The following is an 18,458-nucleotide window of genomic DNA, read 5'->3' on the forward strand; positions in this document are numbered from 1 at the left end:
ATAATATTATAAATACGAAATTGTGTTTGTTTTTTTTGGGTATATTTTAAGAATATCAAAGAGTTCCTACAGAATTTTAGCCTTAAATCTACATGAATGAAGTCACGGGTAATCATTTCGTACGTAGTTTTCATACAAAGTTTTTCCAAATAAATATTTTTACGACTGCAGAGCTACTACTGAGTTTAATAAAGAAACATTTTTACAGTTTTAAAATACGCGAAGCAGTTTTTATTTTTATTGAATTTAATCTAAGATATAATCTTTTCATGCTAAAGAATGCTTAGCTAATTCAAACTCATCAGTCATATCAAGTTATAACGCCCATATTTCATCACTACTGCGAGTTATTCACTGTTTCATGACTGAATGTCTCTATTTGTAATTAAATTGTTCCAAGAGATAGGAAGAGGTGCGTGAGAAAGAATAAACTAGCATTTGTAATGGTTCCAAGGCTGTGAGATTCAGATTTTTGCGTTGAATATTAATTAATTAATTTACGATCTTCCAAGTGATAGTTTGATACACGGATCAGCGGCTTAAATTATTCTTAGCTATAAAGATTAAAATTTCTAATTAAAAAAGCGTAGCAGTAGATTGCGGAATTAACGAAGTCGTAAATTATTATTAATCTCCATTAAAACATCACAGTTAACCCTATTTCACAATTATTATAATAATATAAATTATGCCTAGTTCATTTCCATACACATAATTTATTGCATTGCATTTAGACCATGTCTTTCCTCAGAGTCAATGGTTTTATGTATCGACTTAGGAATAAAAATATAATTTTGGGGACTTCAGTTAAAATCGAATAAAACAGCAATACCATCTCAAATGATACTTTTTTGTATTTTATTAGCGAATTGTCGAAATAATATTAAAACAACAAAACTATGATCGCATACAAACTTACCTACTTTGAGACGCAAGTGGCGTAATTGTTTCAATACTATGAGTGCAAATGACCTTAGTAGTGGTCATTTGAAGTGGTTTTTTGCTCATTCGGGTGGCAATCAGATTTTCATGCATTCATAGAGTTCCATATGAAAGTCTGAATTAAAGTCGGGTTTTGAACTAGTTAAACTTGTTTAATTATCTGATTTAAATAGGATTTTACAAAAAACACATTATACGCGGCGGAGACATAAAATCAAAGAGAACAGAGCGAAGTGTCAAAACGTTTACATTATGGGCTGCGTTCCATTTCACCAACACCCTCCTCTGAACGCAGACCCATTGCCTTGGTGAATTGTAGGTGCTTAGGCCGGTGCAGACCCTTTGTGAGAACATCAGCCACCATGTCCTGTGTGCTCTTGTAAAGTACGGAAACCTGCTTGCTTGTCACCCTCTCTCTTATGAAGTGGTAGCGGACATCAATGTGCTTGCTTCTTGTATGGTATGCGTCATTCCCTGAAATACTAATGGCACTTTGATTGTCACAGTAAACAGAGATAGGTGTACCTGAAAGATGAGGCCAAAAATCTGTTTCCAGCTGCTTTAACCAAATAGCTTCCTGTATAGCAGTGGCCAATGACATGTACTCAGCTTCTGTACTAGATAAAGCAATAGTTGGCTGTTTTCTAGAGCACCAACTTATTGCAGCACCCTGAAACAAAAATACATATCCAGAACATGATCTCCTGTCTTCTACATCAGTAGCCCAGTCTGCGTCGCAGTAGCCCACAATGTTGCAATCATTTTTCTTGAAGGTAAGTTTTGATTTATTCTGAAGCCGATGCACCGTTTCGCTACGCCCAAGTCCTTCATATGAAATTTTTCATTTAATTTTTTCTTTATCATAGAGGCTGTATCTTCTTTGTTAAATATATAAAGTAAATCATCAACATAAACGGTTATAAATAACATATCTTCTTTATCAATTATTCTATAGTATATACAAGGATCAACTTTAGAGCGAAACATACCTATTTCAAGGAGAGCTGTATTTAATTTTTTATTCCATTGTCTACTCGCCTGCTTTAAGCCATATATTGACTTCTGTAATAAACAGACTTTATCGCCTTCCACAAACCATGGCGGTTGTGACATGTATATTTCTTCTTCTATGTCTCCTTGTAGAAAGGCAGTGACAGCGTCCATTTGGTAAATTTTTAAACTATATTTAGCTGCCAAGCCAATGACATACCTCATTGAAGAGTAGCGTACCACTGGAGCATAGATTTCATGGTAGTCTATGCCTTTCTTTTGACAGTAGCCTTTCACAACAAGTCTAGCTTTGTACCTGAATACCTTGCCCTCCTCATCAGTTTTGGTCTTGAATACCCATTTACAAGGTATAGCCTTTTTATTTTTAGGTAAATCTACAAGAATCCATGTGTTGTTATTCAACAATGACTGATATTCTTCATTCATCGCTACTTTCCACAACGCTGCATTACTGCTTTGTAGAGCTTCGGTGAGGGATTGTGGGCATTGGCGTACCCACGGTGGGGCAAGGTGGGGCACTTGCCCCACCCTCTCACTTGAAGAAATTCTGTACATAAAGCTAATTACGTGAAGTTACAAAATTAATTATCCTTCAATATAAATTCAAATTTACCGCGCGAGACAATGCAGTGTCGGTGAACTGAGCGCGCGAATTCCGTTTCCAAGCCTTCGTGAGTGAGTGCGACTTGCGAGTGCGACCGACCACCGAAGTTCTTTAAATCGCGCCTCGCCGCCCGCGCCCCTCCTTCGCACGCCGAATGCCGATTCCATTCGACTCGTATATTGCACCGACACGGACACCACACGCTGAGTTTCATTGTTTTTTTATGTTTAATTTATTTGTTATGTTATAATTGTATTTTAGAGCGAAATGACTTAATATGTTTGTTTCTGCTTGTGAGTGAATAGTGCTAACTATTCTAAATAGTTGCTCTGTCCGAATAAATAAAAAATAGAATAAGTGATAAAATAAATTGCAATTGGCTGGCTTGAAATGGATATAAGAAACTTTTTTAGTTCTGCACAAGGTACGTGACTGTTATTATTATTATTCCTGAAATGTTTTAGGTACTTAACATACCTAAGTAATTTAGTTTTAGTATTTCGCCTTTGATGTGGTTGGATTAATTAGCGGAGAAATCAGGTGGGTGGGTAGTGTTATAGTGTACCTACTAAGAAAGGTTTTATTATTATACCTACCTACTTATTTATAAGATAACATTTACTATTAACAGATCCCAAGGAGCTTCAATTTTATTAGCCTATTATTGCGTGGTAGGTAGTCACACAAAAATATGGATAAAATGTTAGTTTTTATGTAGTTATGTGTATGTGTTTATACTTGCACTACAGGTATGAAGTATTAATTTTGCCTTTGCATTGACTTCAATAATAATTCTCGAAGTAGAAAAATATTAAGAACTCGTGGCGGTCGCTCGCCTTTGACTGCAACTCTCGCCGTTCTGATATTTGGGCCGCTCGTTTTCGTCGAAGCCGCGTTTGGGGCCACTCGGCTCGCGTTCGTGAATCCGTCGGTTAGAGCCTAGAGGTCACACACATGTACTGAACTGTTGTTCAGTCGTTTATTTATTCGGTGCTATTACTAAATTCAAAATCGTTTTGGTAGACGTATAGCTCATAGATACAATACAAACTTCACTACAGTAAAATTGTAAAGTATTGACAAAACTCTTAGGATTCAGCTCTCAAATCAGGAGTCAAACCTGCGTCCACAGACAATCCGAGTCCGACGCTTTAGTCACTAAGCTACCGAGGATCCAACCATCTAAAACCTATTTAACTGGTGATTTTAAAATAAAATGTTCAGGATTCAGGTTGGCCTAAATCTAATCTAATTATACCTACTCATTTTCAGGGAGAAAGAATCAGAAAAGAAAACAGGCAGATAAAAGTAGTGGTGACAGTGATAGCGGCGGAGAAGACTCGAAGCAGAAGAACGTAGCAACCGCTAGCGATGGCGTCGCCAGTACTAGTTCAACTGTACCACCTGCACCGGTTCCTGTATTGCTACCGTCTAGTTCTGATACACAGGATAAAATCTACTGTTCGAATGACGTGGGCCAATGGCTAGGTCGTTCATATAATATGACCTCTTCTCAAAAACTAGAAATTTTAAAAAATTGTTGGATTCCACCACCAAGTTATGACTTTGCTAAGGACGCTGTGCAATTAAAACGAAAATTTAAGCACAGCTGGTTGGCGCAATATGCTCCTTGGTTAGCGTATTCTCAAACATTAAAGGGCGCGTTGTGCATTTATTGTGTGTTGTTTCCACCAACATTAACTAATATGCAAGGTTCGTTTATGGTGAGACCTTTTACTCGTTATAAGGATATGCACGAATTCGCAAAAACTCATGCGTCATCTCAATGCCACAAATCATCGGCAACAGCTGCGAAATGTTTTGTTGAAAATATGCCGGTTGATGTCCAGCTGATATCTGCACATCAAAAAGAAATAGATGCTAACAAAAAAGTGCTAGCTTCAATAATTTCGACCGTGATATTCTGTGGTACGCATGACCTACCTCTGAGAGGTAAAGGACAACATGAAGGCGTTTTTGAAGACCTTATAAAACTTAAAATTGAATCTGGTGACCAGATAATGAAAGAACATATAGAAAGCGGTGCCAAAAATGCCACATACACTTCACCGAGAATTCAGAATGAAATAATTGATCTATGCGGAGATGTCATTAGAGACGATATTATAGCTGAAGTAAAGAAGGCACATGCCTATAGTATCTTGGCAGACGAGAGCTGCGATGTATCTGGAAAAGAGCAACTTTCCATTGGTGTCAGATTTTTTGATGAAGAAAAGATGGTGGTTTGTGAAGAATTTCTAGGTTTTGTGGAATTATCTGCTATGGATGCAAAATCTATAGCCTCTAATATCGACAACTTCTTTGTAAACACGGGTCTGTATCCAGAAAAGTGCGTAGGGCAAGGGTATGATGGATGTTCAACTATGTCAGGCAAGGATGGTGGTGTTCAGAAAATTTTACGAGAAAAATATCAAAAAGCACTATTTTTTCACTGTGCTAGTCACAAATTGAACTTAGTTGTGCATGACCTTAACCAAATAGCAGTAATACGAAATACAGTTACTACAATAAAAGAAATAATTAAATTTTTTCGAGAATCGGGCCTTCGTCGAAAATGTGTACCAAATATACCAATGTTCTGTGAAACCCGTTGGTCTCAGAAATATAAAAGTATTGCCATTTTTAAGGAGCACTATGTCCAGGTGGTGAAAGCCCTTTCAACACTGTCAACAGACGGCAACAATGCAACCAGAAAATCTGCTTTTCAGTTACATTGCGCAGCTACAAATTCTGAATTCATTGTTAGTGTTTGCCTCATAGCAAAATATTCTGCACAGTTGCAACCGATAGTGAATGCTCTGCAGTCGAAAAGTATAGATTTGCTTCAGTGTGCAAACCATATAAAAAGAATAACGGACACCTTGAGAAAACACCGTGAAACTGCCGATGTTCAAAGCGAAAGTTTGATAGCCGAAGCAGAGTCAATCGCTGACGATCTTGAAACAGATTTGAGAATGCCACGGATTACAAATCGGCAGACACATCGTGCAAATCCTCCGGCACAGACTCCTAGCGAGTTTTGGAAGAGATCATTAATGATTCCCTACCTTGATTCTTTAATTTTGTCTCTAGAGCAACGTTTTTCCGAGGACAATTTACCTGCGTACTCACTGCTTACATTGCACCCTCACATAATGCTTCAAATGTCATATCAAGATTTTATTAAAAAAACAGAACCTTTTTGTAGTTATTATAATTTAAGTGGTTTTCTTAGTGAAGCAGAACTGTGGTATAATATGTGGGAACAAAAAAATATGGCACAGAGCGAACTGAAGGAAATGGAATTGGTTGCGCTAGTTAAAGAAACACAGCTGTTTTATCCAGCCATAAAACAGGCGCTTCATATTTCACTCGCACAGCCCTGCACAACGTGCACTATCGAAAGGTCCTTCAGCACTTTACGCAGAGTGAAAACTTGGTTACGGTCAACTATGACAGAAAATCGACTTGTCGGCCTCTGCATGATGAGTGCGCATAGGAAGAGGGTTTTAGAAGCACAAAATAAGTTTGAAATCGAAATTTTAAACAGATTTTGCCAGAATCCTCGCAGGTTATTGTTGAAATAAGGATATAAATAAAAAATATTTTATTTCTATTATTTGTCGAGTTTCCTTACTTTTGCCCCACCCTTAAGTAAATGCTGGGTACGCCCATGATTGTGGGTCACTGTCTAAAATGCTCATTGCTGATTCACTGTTCATGCATATATAAGAAGAAGGAGGAGGTGATATAGTGTCTTCCTTGTGTACCACATTTCGCCGAGACCGAATGTTCACATGTTTAGGAGTGTTGAAACTTTCTTCAGGTATGTACGTTTCATCATCAGGATTAGTATAGTCTGATGATTGACTTGAATCTTGGTGTGAGGACGTTGACTCATCAATTTTATCATCAGGCTGACTTCTCTCTTCTTCTGTATCTTCGTCAAATAATGGTACATAAATAGTATCTGATGGTGAGTTTGATGTATCTTGCTTTTTATTTACTTTTTCCTTTGATAAATTAACATTTTTATTTTGTAATGTATTGTTTTCTATTGCTAAATCATTTACTTTATTATTAATTTTATTTCCTTTTACAGTGGACTCCAGGAATACAACATCTCTACTAGTTATTGCCTGTTTGCTCTGAGGGTCTATAAAACGGTAGCCCTTTACACAGTTGCTGTATCCAACAAAAATTAACTCACGTGATTTAGCATCAAGCTTTTGGCGACGTTCTTTTGGTATGTGCACCATGGCCTTGCACCCAAAAATCCTCATGTGACTTAAATCTGGCTGCTTGCCAGTCCACACCTCCTCAGGCGTGATGTAAGAGAGCGATCTGGTTGGCGAGCGGTTGATGATGTGTGCTGCTGTAACCACAGCTTCACCCCAATAGTTTTTCTGTAATTCAGCATTAAATATCATACATTTGGCGCGTTCAATAATAGTTCTATTCATTCTTTCGCTCAAACCATTCTGTTGAGGAGTGTATGGGTTGCTAGTTTGGTGCAAAATACCATATTTTTTAAGATAATTTTCAAAATTGTTATTTTTATATTCAAGGCCGTTGTCGCTCCTTAATTTTTTAATCCTTTTACCTTCTAATTGATTTTCTACCATGTTCTTAAACTCAATAAACTTTTCAAATACTTCGGCTTTACTTTTAATTACATATACAAATACTTTCCGTGAAAAATCATCTATAAAAGTGACAAAGTACCTCGCACCTCCAAGTGTTGCTGTTTGCATCGGTCCACATACATCGGAATGGATGAGCTCTAGCAACTCAGTTGCCCGGGAGCCCTCACTTGGAAAAGGTTGCCTACTCTGCTTCCCTTCTAAACAACTTATACAAGTTATATCTTCTTTTATCGGAGACAATTTTACACCAGTAGTACAGTTAGGTATTTTGTTTATGTCAGTAAAGTTTAGGTGGCCCATACGCTGGTGCCACAGATAGGTATCACTTTCTGCAAGAGCCGGCATGGCATGACCTTCCTTGTAAGCAGTATTAAGTCTATACATGTCATTTGTTAAAGTGGCGTTTGCTACCTTTTGACCTTTTGTGTTTAATATTTTGCAACCATATGCGTCAAACTCCACTTTACATCCATTTTTTATAGTTTTACTGACTGATATTAAATTAGTTTTGAGCTCTGGTACATAAATAACGTTTCTAACCTGAATGTTCCTCGAGTGGCCTTCAGCATCGAATACTGGGATTGTGATGTTGCCACAGCTTTCTACGGACAATGCTTTATTGTCAGCTATCCTTATACTTTTAACAGGTGGAGGCATCTCATCTTCTAGCCAGCTTCGGTGCATTGTCATGTGCATTGAGGCGCCAGAGTCCACGTACCAGCTCTGCGAATCATTTAGGGTTGTTGCTGAAAAAGCAGCGATAAATCCATTATTAGAATCATTATTATTAGAGTTATTCTTCTTAAACCAACAGTTTCTGCTCAGATGGCCATGCTTATTACACCGGAAACACCTAGGTCCCTTCGGCTTTGACTGCTGTTGGTGCTTCGGAGGGTTACTTTTGCTGTTTGTGTAAAATGCGGTAGTGTCAGATGATTTAATTTCCTGTAAAAGTTTAGTTTTGATCAAATCTGCACTAATTGTTACACCGGAACTTTCAATACCCATTATCATAGGTTTATATACCGACACCTCCTACGTATAATATCGTAACTGCATTTTATCAACTTTACAGTAGAGCTGTTTAAAGTTTTGCAAGCAGATTAATGATGCTCATGAGGTCAAATACTGTTGTATAGGAACCAAATTTCGCATACAGCTACATTTTTATGGGTGGAACATTACCTTTGAAAAGGTTACTTGATTTTTTTGCCAGATTTCCTTAAAATTCACATACGATATTTTACTTTGGAAAATTGCAATCGTATTTTATTGTATATAGTACTTACTATAATTTACGTCGAACATAATGCAGGATTAAATAATTTTTGCTACACATACGATAATTTACATTCATACTAATTAAATAATAATGTGTATTACGAAAGTATACTATAGATTAAAGTCATTATAACGTAACGCGGGTAATATATTGAGGAATAATTTCTTTCCTTAAACTAAAATATAATGTATTTCATAATTACAACAGTCCAAATGAACATCAACTACTCTCGAAAACTTAAAAACTAATCAATGCTTTTTTCATTATTATTATGGTTGTAATATTACTAGTAGTGTTATATTCGAAAACATTATTAAATCCCTATAATTACGGAGACAATTTTGAAATAATATATATAATAATTTAAATCCGCGACACAAAAATCTCTTTCAGAAACTAAAAATATAATAAACTTTCTTTACTTATTGGTCTTAAGTATAATAAACTTAACTGCTCAGTCTTTAAAATTACAAAACTAGTAAAACAATAAAAAAAAAATTCTAAAAAATTAAGCCAAATCCAAATTAATTGCCAATTTTATTCTGGTATACTTTGGGAAAAAATCATGTAGAGCACTGGGGATGATTTGAGCCTTGCACATTAAGTCATCATTTTTGCCTTTGAAATCAGCCGTCTATGGTCACACAGAACAGTGGATACACATTGTTTCCTGGCAGATGCCTTCATAGATAAAATATGATAATCAGCAGCTAAATCATTTTTATAAAACAACTTAAAAGAATCTTCAGGTTTGACAAAGACGTCTCTTATTTTATTCCATTGCATTTTATCCCCATGAGTGATTTCAACCATTTCCCTTTGACAATGCTTCCTAATTAAATAATCGGTGTATTTTAATTCCTCAACTATGTAAAGCTTTCCTTTTTGCTTAGCCCAGCGTACGTACGTGTACACACATTATTCATTTACTGAAAATGTGTTTAAAAACATCTTTTGACATACAGTTAAATGATTTCCTTGAGTTTCAATGTTACCAGTCTATAAATTTAAGTAAAATAACGCTTATATTCAGTATCAGCAAAAACCTTGCGTTTTATTTGCTCCATAACCAAATTTGCCATGACCCCAAAACCTATTGAAAATTAGTATTCTTTCTTCTTCATAATATGATACGTAGGACTCAAAGATTTACCACACCTTACAGTAACCATCACTACTCTCATTAACTCATACTGCTTGCCGAAGTTTCTTAGCACTTTCCTTTTGTTGTCTTTCCATTTAGTAACATGTCAACGTCTGATAATTCCGTTTCTTGGGTCGTTCTTCTTTTTCCTAGAAGTTTGTATGAGGACGAAGACAATGGCGAGTTTGCTTGCGGAGTGTAAACCAAATTAGCTTAGGTTGAATCAACAGACTATAGTGGTGAACAAACCAGGGACAAAAGTAGTTATCGCAATTAAAATCTAGGTAATTTATTGTCCAGTCTGGTGATGGATATTGTGTAATATTTTGAATAGCTGCTGAAAAATCTTCATCTAGTTCTAAAGGAAGGGACAAACTATTTTATAATTTTGAAATTTTATTTTTAAATACTCATCCTACTATGAAAAATATATGATAAAATATACATGTACAACGAATTAATTAAAACTTTTTGCTTAACATCACTGTTCCCTACTTTGTTACGTAAGTGAAACACTATGTCTTTGATGTATTTTCTCAAAACCTGATAAGCAATCCATCATTTCGTTTATTCCCACAATATTTGCGTCAGAGGGGAGTGGTGATTCTGTGAAAAAAAGTACAAAATATCTTATAATTGAGATTTTTTGAAAAGAATACTATTGTAAGTTATTTTTCATAGCGTAGTAAAATATCTTAAATACAACATAGGATAGAAAATCACGAAGAAATTCCGACGTAAAGTATTGTAAGTACAAATACGGGAACCGTGTATATATTGATTCCATCGTAGAGTATCTTAAGTATATACTTACGATATTTGAAAAGTAACTGAGATCGAAGTAAAATATGGTCATACTTAAGATATTTCACTATGGGTATTATACAATTTTATATTTATATATATTTTTTGCATATTAAGATATTATTAATATTAGAGAAACACATAATTCACCTTCTATCTTCATAGAATCCTCTCCCGCGTAATTAATCGGTACTAACAGTTACGATCCGGTCGCGCGGCTCAACGATGACCCCACCCCCTCGTATTGTATGGGAACTACACCATACTACATTTTACTTCGATCAAGATGAACATACGATAATTTACAGTCTTATTATCTAAGGTTCTATTGTAAATAAAAAAAATTTGATTAGGCCAAACGATAATATATGTAATAAAGTATTTGAAAATCGGTAAAAGTCATTTTCGCCAATTTGTTGGTTACGATACTATACGTAGGAGGTGTCGATACATCGGGTAACCCTGCCAACATCAATGTCCCGAGCCATTCATCATTAACTTGAAAACCAATATTTCTCAATTTATGAGCAGAGGTCATGATCTTATTTACATAGTCTTCCACGTTTAAACTATTTTCTAAAGTTGTATTAATAAGGTCTTTCAGGAGTCCTACTTTCCTAGTTAAACCCGAATCTTCAAATGCCCGTGACAAGTTTTCCCATACTTGTTTGGCCGTATCGGCCTCTCTAATATGCACGTAAAGAGTGGGGTCAATCAATAAAATGAGTTTTGATCTTGCCTTTGTGTCCTTTTTTGGGTCCGGCTTGACGTTTACATTATGGGCTGCGTTCCATTTCACCAACACCATACCTCAAAAGGAAAAAGGAACCCTTATAGTATCACTTTGTTGTCTGTCTATCTGTCTGTCCGTTTGTCGTATCTGTCAAGAAAACCTATAGGATACTTCCCGTTGACCTAGAATCATGAATTTTGGCAGGTAGGTACTGTAGGTCTTATAGCACAAGTAAAGGAAAAAATCCGAAAGCTGTGAATTTGTGGTTACATCACAAAAAAATAAGATTTGTTGTGAACTAATAAATAATTAGTATTTCAACGTTCAAAGTAAGATACCAAACAGGGTATCACATGAAAGTACCTGTACGTGCTAAAACAGATTTTTATTTATTTTTGCGCATACCTAATAGGTTTTGATTTATCGTGCAATATGTCGAAAAAATATGGCTGTAATATGGAACCCTCCGTGCGCGAGTCTGACTCGCACTTGGCCGGTTTTTTTTATTACCTAGATCCCCCACCATTTACGAAAATTCCCCACCTAAGCTAAGCCGAAGGGATGCGTGATTTTCTTGCGACTCTGGGGCTGTAGAGCGTACTTTGACTGGGGCTGTAGAGATACAATTTTGTCTCGTTTTAACTGTGTCTTAAGTCTGAGCAAAGTCAAAATAGGCTCTGCAGATCAATGCCAATGAACATTTGCAGCACCAAAGAAACCATCAATGCGTAACCGGCATTTCAGGAATTTGTTGATCCGACCCTTGAACAACCCAAACTTAAAATCCAAAGGGAACACGAAAATTTCTACCACGAAAAAGCGGCGGGTTTTCTTGCGGCTCACAGAATAGCTTGCAACCAACCTAAAACGACACATTTTTTGCAGTTGCTGACATGCTTGAGAGTGGTACGTATCTAGCGTACACTCAATCAAGGTGAAGTTTGGCACCAGTGACGGGCCCATTGCGCCGCTGATACCGGACCCGCTGCCGCCGCCGCAGCCGCACCGAGTACCCGCGCCCGTCTGGGAAGAAAGAGAAGATGACTCACCAGACCCTAACGCCCAATGGTAAAATTGAACTTTGAAAAAAAAACTCAATTAAGGCCAAATTATGGCTCTTATAACATCATCTGCTGAAAAATCTGTGATAGCCTAGTAGTTAGGACGTCCGCCTCCTAATCTGAGGTCGGGGGTTCTATCCTGGGCGCGCACCAGTTTTAAGTAATTAAATATCACTTATTTTTACAGTGAAGGGAAACATCGCGAGGAAACCTGCATGCCTGAGAATTCTCCATAATGTTCTCAAAGGAGACGTGAAGTCTGCCAATGTGAAGATGGGCATCCTTCACACGTCTTTGAGAACATTATGGAGAATTCTCAGGCATGCAAATTTCTTCACGGTGGTTTTCTTCACTGTTAAAGTAGGTAAATGATATTTAATTGCTTAAAACACCCATAACTCCGGAAAGTTAGAGTTGCGCGCTCGGGGGTCGAACTCAGCGTCTTCCGAATAGGAGGGTCGACGTCTTAACCACTAGGCTATCACCGCTTTAAGGCTCTTACCAGCTCAATGTCTAGACTCCACTACCCCCCGTTCGAAAAGCAAAGAGCCAGCCAGAAATTCAGCATTTATGTTTTCAAAACGATGACTTACCAAAATCGACTCATTGTAAGTTTCTCAACGTGGCCGTGGCGCGTGGCCGCCATTTTAGTGACGTCATAACTAACTGAAGTTTCGAGCTGATGGTATATTTTATTTCACCTGACGTCAAAATGACGTCATTTGAATGTTAATGAGACATGATTCCAGGGCAATAGCATTTGCTGGACTTTTAACCTTGAATTTTTAAATTACGAGGATAAAAGATGTGACGTTTTCCGTTTACTGTCGGCGTTCGAAGGGTTAAAGCTTTGAATTAGTCTTTTAAATAAGCTTTCAGCTTACAGCGCCTAGCCTTACCAACTTCATATCAATTTTCCTGAATGTATGCCATTGCTCACTCATACTGAAACACTTAAAGCTTTGCAGTACCTATGGTTTATCCTGTTACCAGATAAGACTTGATTCTTAAATTGACTTAGCCGGATATAATCTCTTGGGAGCTCGCGTATAAGGCTATGTGCCTTATGGGGTATAGTATTACTACGCCAGAGAAACAGGTCTCTTACATTTTCAACTATTTATTACGAGTAAATAAAACTTGCATTTGATTCCCTGTCACATCTTTGAATTTATAATTTTACTAAACATTTGACAAAAAGCATTTGTACATGATTCATGAACTCCGAGTAGTTAACTGTTTTAACCAACTTCCAAAAGCGAGCAAGTTCTTCATTTTGGCGCGTATCTTGCAATTCAGAACAAAATAATCTCATTAATGGCGAACATACCTATAGAAAGTTATCGCTTGGAATAGGTAAGTTACAAAGGAGAAAATTTTAGCATTTTTTTTAATATCTTTTATTCAACAGGAGACCTCAACTCTTCGTGCCTCAACCAAAATACACCCAAATAATCTTCAATATACCCACAACCACCCAACAGCCACTCAACAGTGCGCACGATTCGTCACTCCTACAAGCCTACATATCAACCATCAACCGGACAACCAGTTCAACAGTACTTCAATCTTCCAAGTTCTCAGCTCTCAAAGGTTACCAGGCATTGGTATACGCTACTTTGTACCTGCGTATATCAACGAGCTGCAGGCAAGAAAGGAGAGAAGAGACAGGAAGATGCTAAGCATAATGACATTGAAACCAATGATATTAGTGGACCAAGCGCAGAATCAAGCAATGATCTTCTGTGGCAGTATGAGAAGGAATCAACGAAGAGAGCTCTTAGAAACACATTAGAAGTAAGTGAATATTGAGTTATAAGTAAATATAGAAGTGAGGAATTTATAATATGAAAACATGCATCAACATCAGCATCATCATCATTACCGTCAACCGATAGATATCCACTGCTGGACATAGTATCTTGTAGGGACTGTCCACACGCCACGGTCTTGCGCCGCGCCGTCTGAATCTGGTGACGTCCTGCGCCTCTTTTAATGTCTGTCTACCTAGTGGGGGGGTCTGTCAATGCGGTGCTCCAGGTTGTGAGGTCGCCATTCCAGCACCTTGGGACCCAAACGTCTATTGATTTTTAAACTATGTGCCCTGCCATTGGCACTTCAGTTTCGCATCCCGCTAAGCTATGTCGGTTACTCTGGTTTCCCTATGGATCTCTTCATTTCTGACTTTTATCACATAGAGAAACTCCAAGCATAGCTCTCACTCCGTCGCCCACTAACATATGAAACCCATAGGTTGATGGCCCATGTCTTGATATTTATTAGAAAAACTAAAACATTTAGGCAGTTACCCCAAAATAACTGTTGTTTTATTTAAGGTTAATTTGTATTTTTTTTTTGTTTTAGGATTCAGCCAGACCAGTGTATGCGTGGCCGGAGTATGTGCAACCTAGGCATTAAATTAGTATATTAGAATTAAACATTTAAAACACCATGGTCGGTAGGTAGGTATATACATTAGAAAATAAGACTTAAAACTTTCAAAATTCTGGATGTTATCAAATTACTGTCCTTATCAAATTTCATCGTATTTTAAGCTTGTATATAAATTATTTTACTAACAAATAACGAGTATTAACTTTCCCGGAATTGAATTGACTTACTTGATAATATTTATTAGATGTTAAAGGCAAAAGAATTTTCTATATAAAATACAAATATATTTATACGATGTAATTGCGTTGTAAAAGTTGCTAAATGTTTAATGCTATTTACAGTCAAGATGTGAAGTTATTCGTATATTTATATGCCAAAAAAGGATATCAAGGGCTTCTTGCGTAGGCATAATATAACATACAATCCTTTTGTACTTAAAAGTCACTATTTCTTATTTCGTCACTTACGTAATACAATTATGCAAACCCACAGGATAGTGAAAAAATCGACGATGTATTATAATAAAATAAAAGATAATTTTTTTAAATTTAGTTAGTTAAAATTAGAATGAGACAAAAGTACTGTCATTTTGTAATGTGCTAATCAATTACAAAAGAAATACTTGTATTATTTATTTTGTTTCTTCCATCTTAATATTTACTTTTCTGTATAAAATTTTACATTTTTTGTACTTACTTACACATAATTGTACGGTTTCCCTCTGTTTTAAATATTTGAGGCAACGTCCTTGTTCTTGGTATAAATATTTCATAATTAATTACCGATTTAGCGCATTATAATGATGAGTTATCACGTAGTCTAATTTCCTGATTTTACAAATTATGGTCATTAACATGATGGTCAGTAAATATCCTTGATATTAACTGTTAAGAACTAACAACTGTGGTGTTTTAGATAGTTGTAGCGTAAGTTAAAAGTGCCATATGTTTAAGATACTTACGTGGAATTTATATATCGTTATAACATTAACCTGATCGAATTGATTTAAATTTTATTTTATTTGCCGTTTACATTATGATAATATTATTTATTTTTCAGTTTTTGAGGATTGAATGAATAATCGACTGGAATACGTATAGCGATTTGCTCTTTAAAAACTTGTAACAATTAATAAAACTGCCATGTGTAGTAAGTATACAATCGCTTTCCTGTATTTTCTCTGTATGGACTATCGTACTTTAAATGAGTATACTTACTTAGCATCATTCTCGTAAATGTACGCGGTTAGACATCTTTCGAGACTCGAAAAAAATTGCGTGTAAATAGTGTCGAAAAATAAAAAAACCTTCAAATGCTTACGTCTTCGTCAGTGTAAAGTAACATGTATCAACCTTTTACTCGCTTCGTACTGAATAAGTTTTTTGTATATTAGTACCTACTTTAATTCTTGTTTTAACTGACCCATTTTGATAAAATATTCCTCAGAATTTCAATTAAATGCATAACCAATGTGCCCTAATAGCCGCGTAGTTTTCCTAAAAAGGGACATAAACAAATACAAAATAATATTATTGTTTGGGAAAAAGTAAAACAATAATTGGTTAGAAAAACGCAAAGTAACACTTGTTAAACAAAACACAATAATATAATCTATCCAAATTGTTTAATGTGTTTGTACTGTTATTGTACAATTAATAACTTTAAGAAATATCTTTAAGTACAACAAATGATCGCACTTTGCTGGAATGATAATATCTATACATATTTCACTGTCAGTCTCTAAAATAAATGCTATAAGTAGCATAAGTTGTTTCGTTACATCTATTAGCACTAACACTGTAACACATGTGACAACAACTTTTTGAAATGACTTCCAAGATGATGTGGTAAATTATTATTTACTGTGTGCTTGATGTATTGACCATGAAGTAGCCTGTTTGCGCACTACTGTATTTCTGCTATTATAAAATTATAATTGAAAATTAATTATGCTTTGTGTGTATCACGCAAAAACAAGGGACCAATTAAAATAAAGCTGGCCAGTTTAAAAAAAAACAATCAATAACGGTTCACTGGAACTTGAGATCTATAGGTACGGCTCATCTTGAAAATCAGAACCGTGAAGTGAACCATATAGCCAAAATTTCGATTTACATAAAAAATAAAAAAATTAAGATAGTCTTAATCTAACAATAATTTATGTGGTTTCCATGTAGCTTTTCAATTCTATTGGTTATTCATATACGATCAACTACAGTTGTGTAAATAATGTACCTAATAATAAAATTGATATATCATTTTCGGGCTACTAAAATAAGTATAGTAATTGCATCAATATATATTCAGATATTTTTATCAAATTTTCGTGATTCGTAAATACAAAATAACAAATTTATATTTGTTATTTTGTGTTTATATATGAGTGTTTTGCTGTTATCGATGTTTTAAAACAACATTACTTCAAGCAACATAATATTTGTTTCAAAACGTATAAAATTACCAGTAAGTATCGGCAGTGCGTTTTCACCCTAGTAAGGTGTCCTCAATTCTGAACATGGTCAATTGAATTACAGCTATTTGATGTTAGCTAGGTATTGAAAAACATGGACATTTTTTTTTAAAACAAGCCTCAATTTCTAGTTAATAATTGTACTAAATTGAAGTATGGCCATTTTATCTGATTTGAGATTTATTATTATTATAGAATTTAGATTATAATTCTATACATATACTATATTACTTTATCTAAGTAGCACTTGCTATATTAAATAGTCATCTATATTTTATATAAACAAAGAAACTGGCTGACTTACATAATATTGTAGTACCTACAGGAAATTGAGATTTTGCGTGTAGGTTTTCTTTACAAGGTAGGATTTTTTCATTTTTTCATTTGAGTTTCAATGTGATCTTTAAAAAATCTAAATCAACGTTGGAATAAACTTGATAAAAACATGAAATTATGTAAGAAGTCATAATAAGCAGTCTAACACTGGAATTCATAGTTAAGATACGGGATTGTTTAGGGAACCATTCTGACGTCATGTGTCATATTATTCAACCTTTATGCAATGCATTATGTAAGGTTGCATATGCCACAATATTATGTCATCTGAATAGTCCCCTAAAGAAGCCCCTATCTTGACTATGAATTTCAGTGTAAGCAAGCTTGACTTCTTTGTATCTCGAGTTTTAGGGGACCGATTTTAATAAAAAAAATTGGGCACTATAAATTATTGTTAAAAGCTTTTAATTTATTTGAATTGCGATAATTTGGTGGTGTGTTTTTGTGTGATTCGCGAACAAGCTAATATCTTTGTATATTAAAATATACAAGATTTGTATTTTATATTTTATTTATAAGTAGTAGAAAATGATTATTCATTTATTTTTATTTACGATAGTCCATGGAGAACATGTTTCAAAACTCAAAAACAAATTAAGTCACATATGTATATTTCACCACATTTTTGAGAGATTAGCTAAGCACAAATTTAAAAAAAAAACAATGTACTATTTATGGTTATATAAACTTTATTGTTCCTTTATGTTTGTCCATTACACGGCAAATCATTTTGTCGTTTACCAAAAAGTAGCGAGATGGAGAAAACGTCATTAAGAAAATATCATTTGTAACATGTATTAGGATGCGTGCACATAAAACAAAGGAACTTTCAAATATACTTATATATAAATGTAACAAAAATTGAACTGCTTTTTGTTATACTTTTTATATTAGATCTAATAATGTTTGTGTTTGTTTGTATATTATGTTTGTGTGATAATATTGTAATATTATCTACTTACTTATTTTTACACTTACGATTTTTGTTTTATTAAATTACTGTATTATAAAGATTAATGTTGCAATTGTTA

The 18,458-nt window shown here is 35.2% G+C and overlaps 2 protein-coding genes across 2 annotated transcripts; both read left to right on the plus strand.

Annotated features, from left to right (window-relative positions):
• The first annotated feature begins 2,439 nt into the window (after positions 1-2,439).
• Positions 2,440-6,244, plus strand: LOC138402307 (52 kDa repressor of the inhibitor of the protein kinase-like). Its single transcript, XM_069498461.1, has 2 exons — positions 2,440-2,981; positions 3,830-6,244. Exons 1-2 carry the CDS (start codon positions 2,948-2,950, stop codon positions 6,142-6,144), a joined length of 2,349 nt encoding a protein of 782 aa, XP_069354562.1. The 5' UTR covers positions 2,440-2,947; the 3' UTR covers positions 6,145-6,244.
• A 5,367-nt stretch (positions 6,245-11,611) lies between these two features.
• On the plus strand, positions 11,612-18,452 carry GV1. The gene is given in 8 exon segments (XM_069498675.1): positions 11,612-11,617; positions 12,052-12,072; positions 12,074-12,234; positions 13,639-13,698; positions 13,700-13,795; positions 13,797-13,884; positions 13,887-14,024; positions 14,592-18,452. Coding segments are annotated over 8 exon segments (624 nt in total). The 3' UTR covers positions 14,646-18,452.
• Positions 18,453-18,458: the final 6 nt, after the last annotated feature.

Source organism: Maniola hyperantus, chromosome 5 (genome assembly GCF_902806685.2).
Source record: "Maniola hyperantus chromosome 5, iAphHyp1.2, whole genome shotgun sequence".
Classification (NCBI taxonomy): Eukaryota; Metazoa; Arthropoda; class Insecta; order Lepidoptera; family Nymphalidae; genus Maniola; species Maniola hyperantus.

Bases quoted from the DNA above. Each gene is read 5' to 3' on its own strand.
- LOC138402307 (XM_069498461.1), top strand. From the start codon at position 2,948: ATGGATATAAGAAACTTTTTTAGTTCTGCACAAG. The intron at 2,982-3,829 runs GTACGTGACTGT...ACTCATTTTCAG, and splicing joins CTTTTTTAGTTCTGCACAAG to GGAGAAAGAATCAGAAAAGA.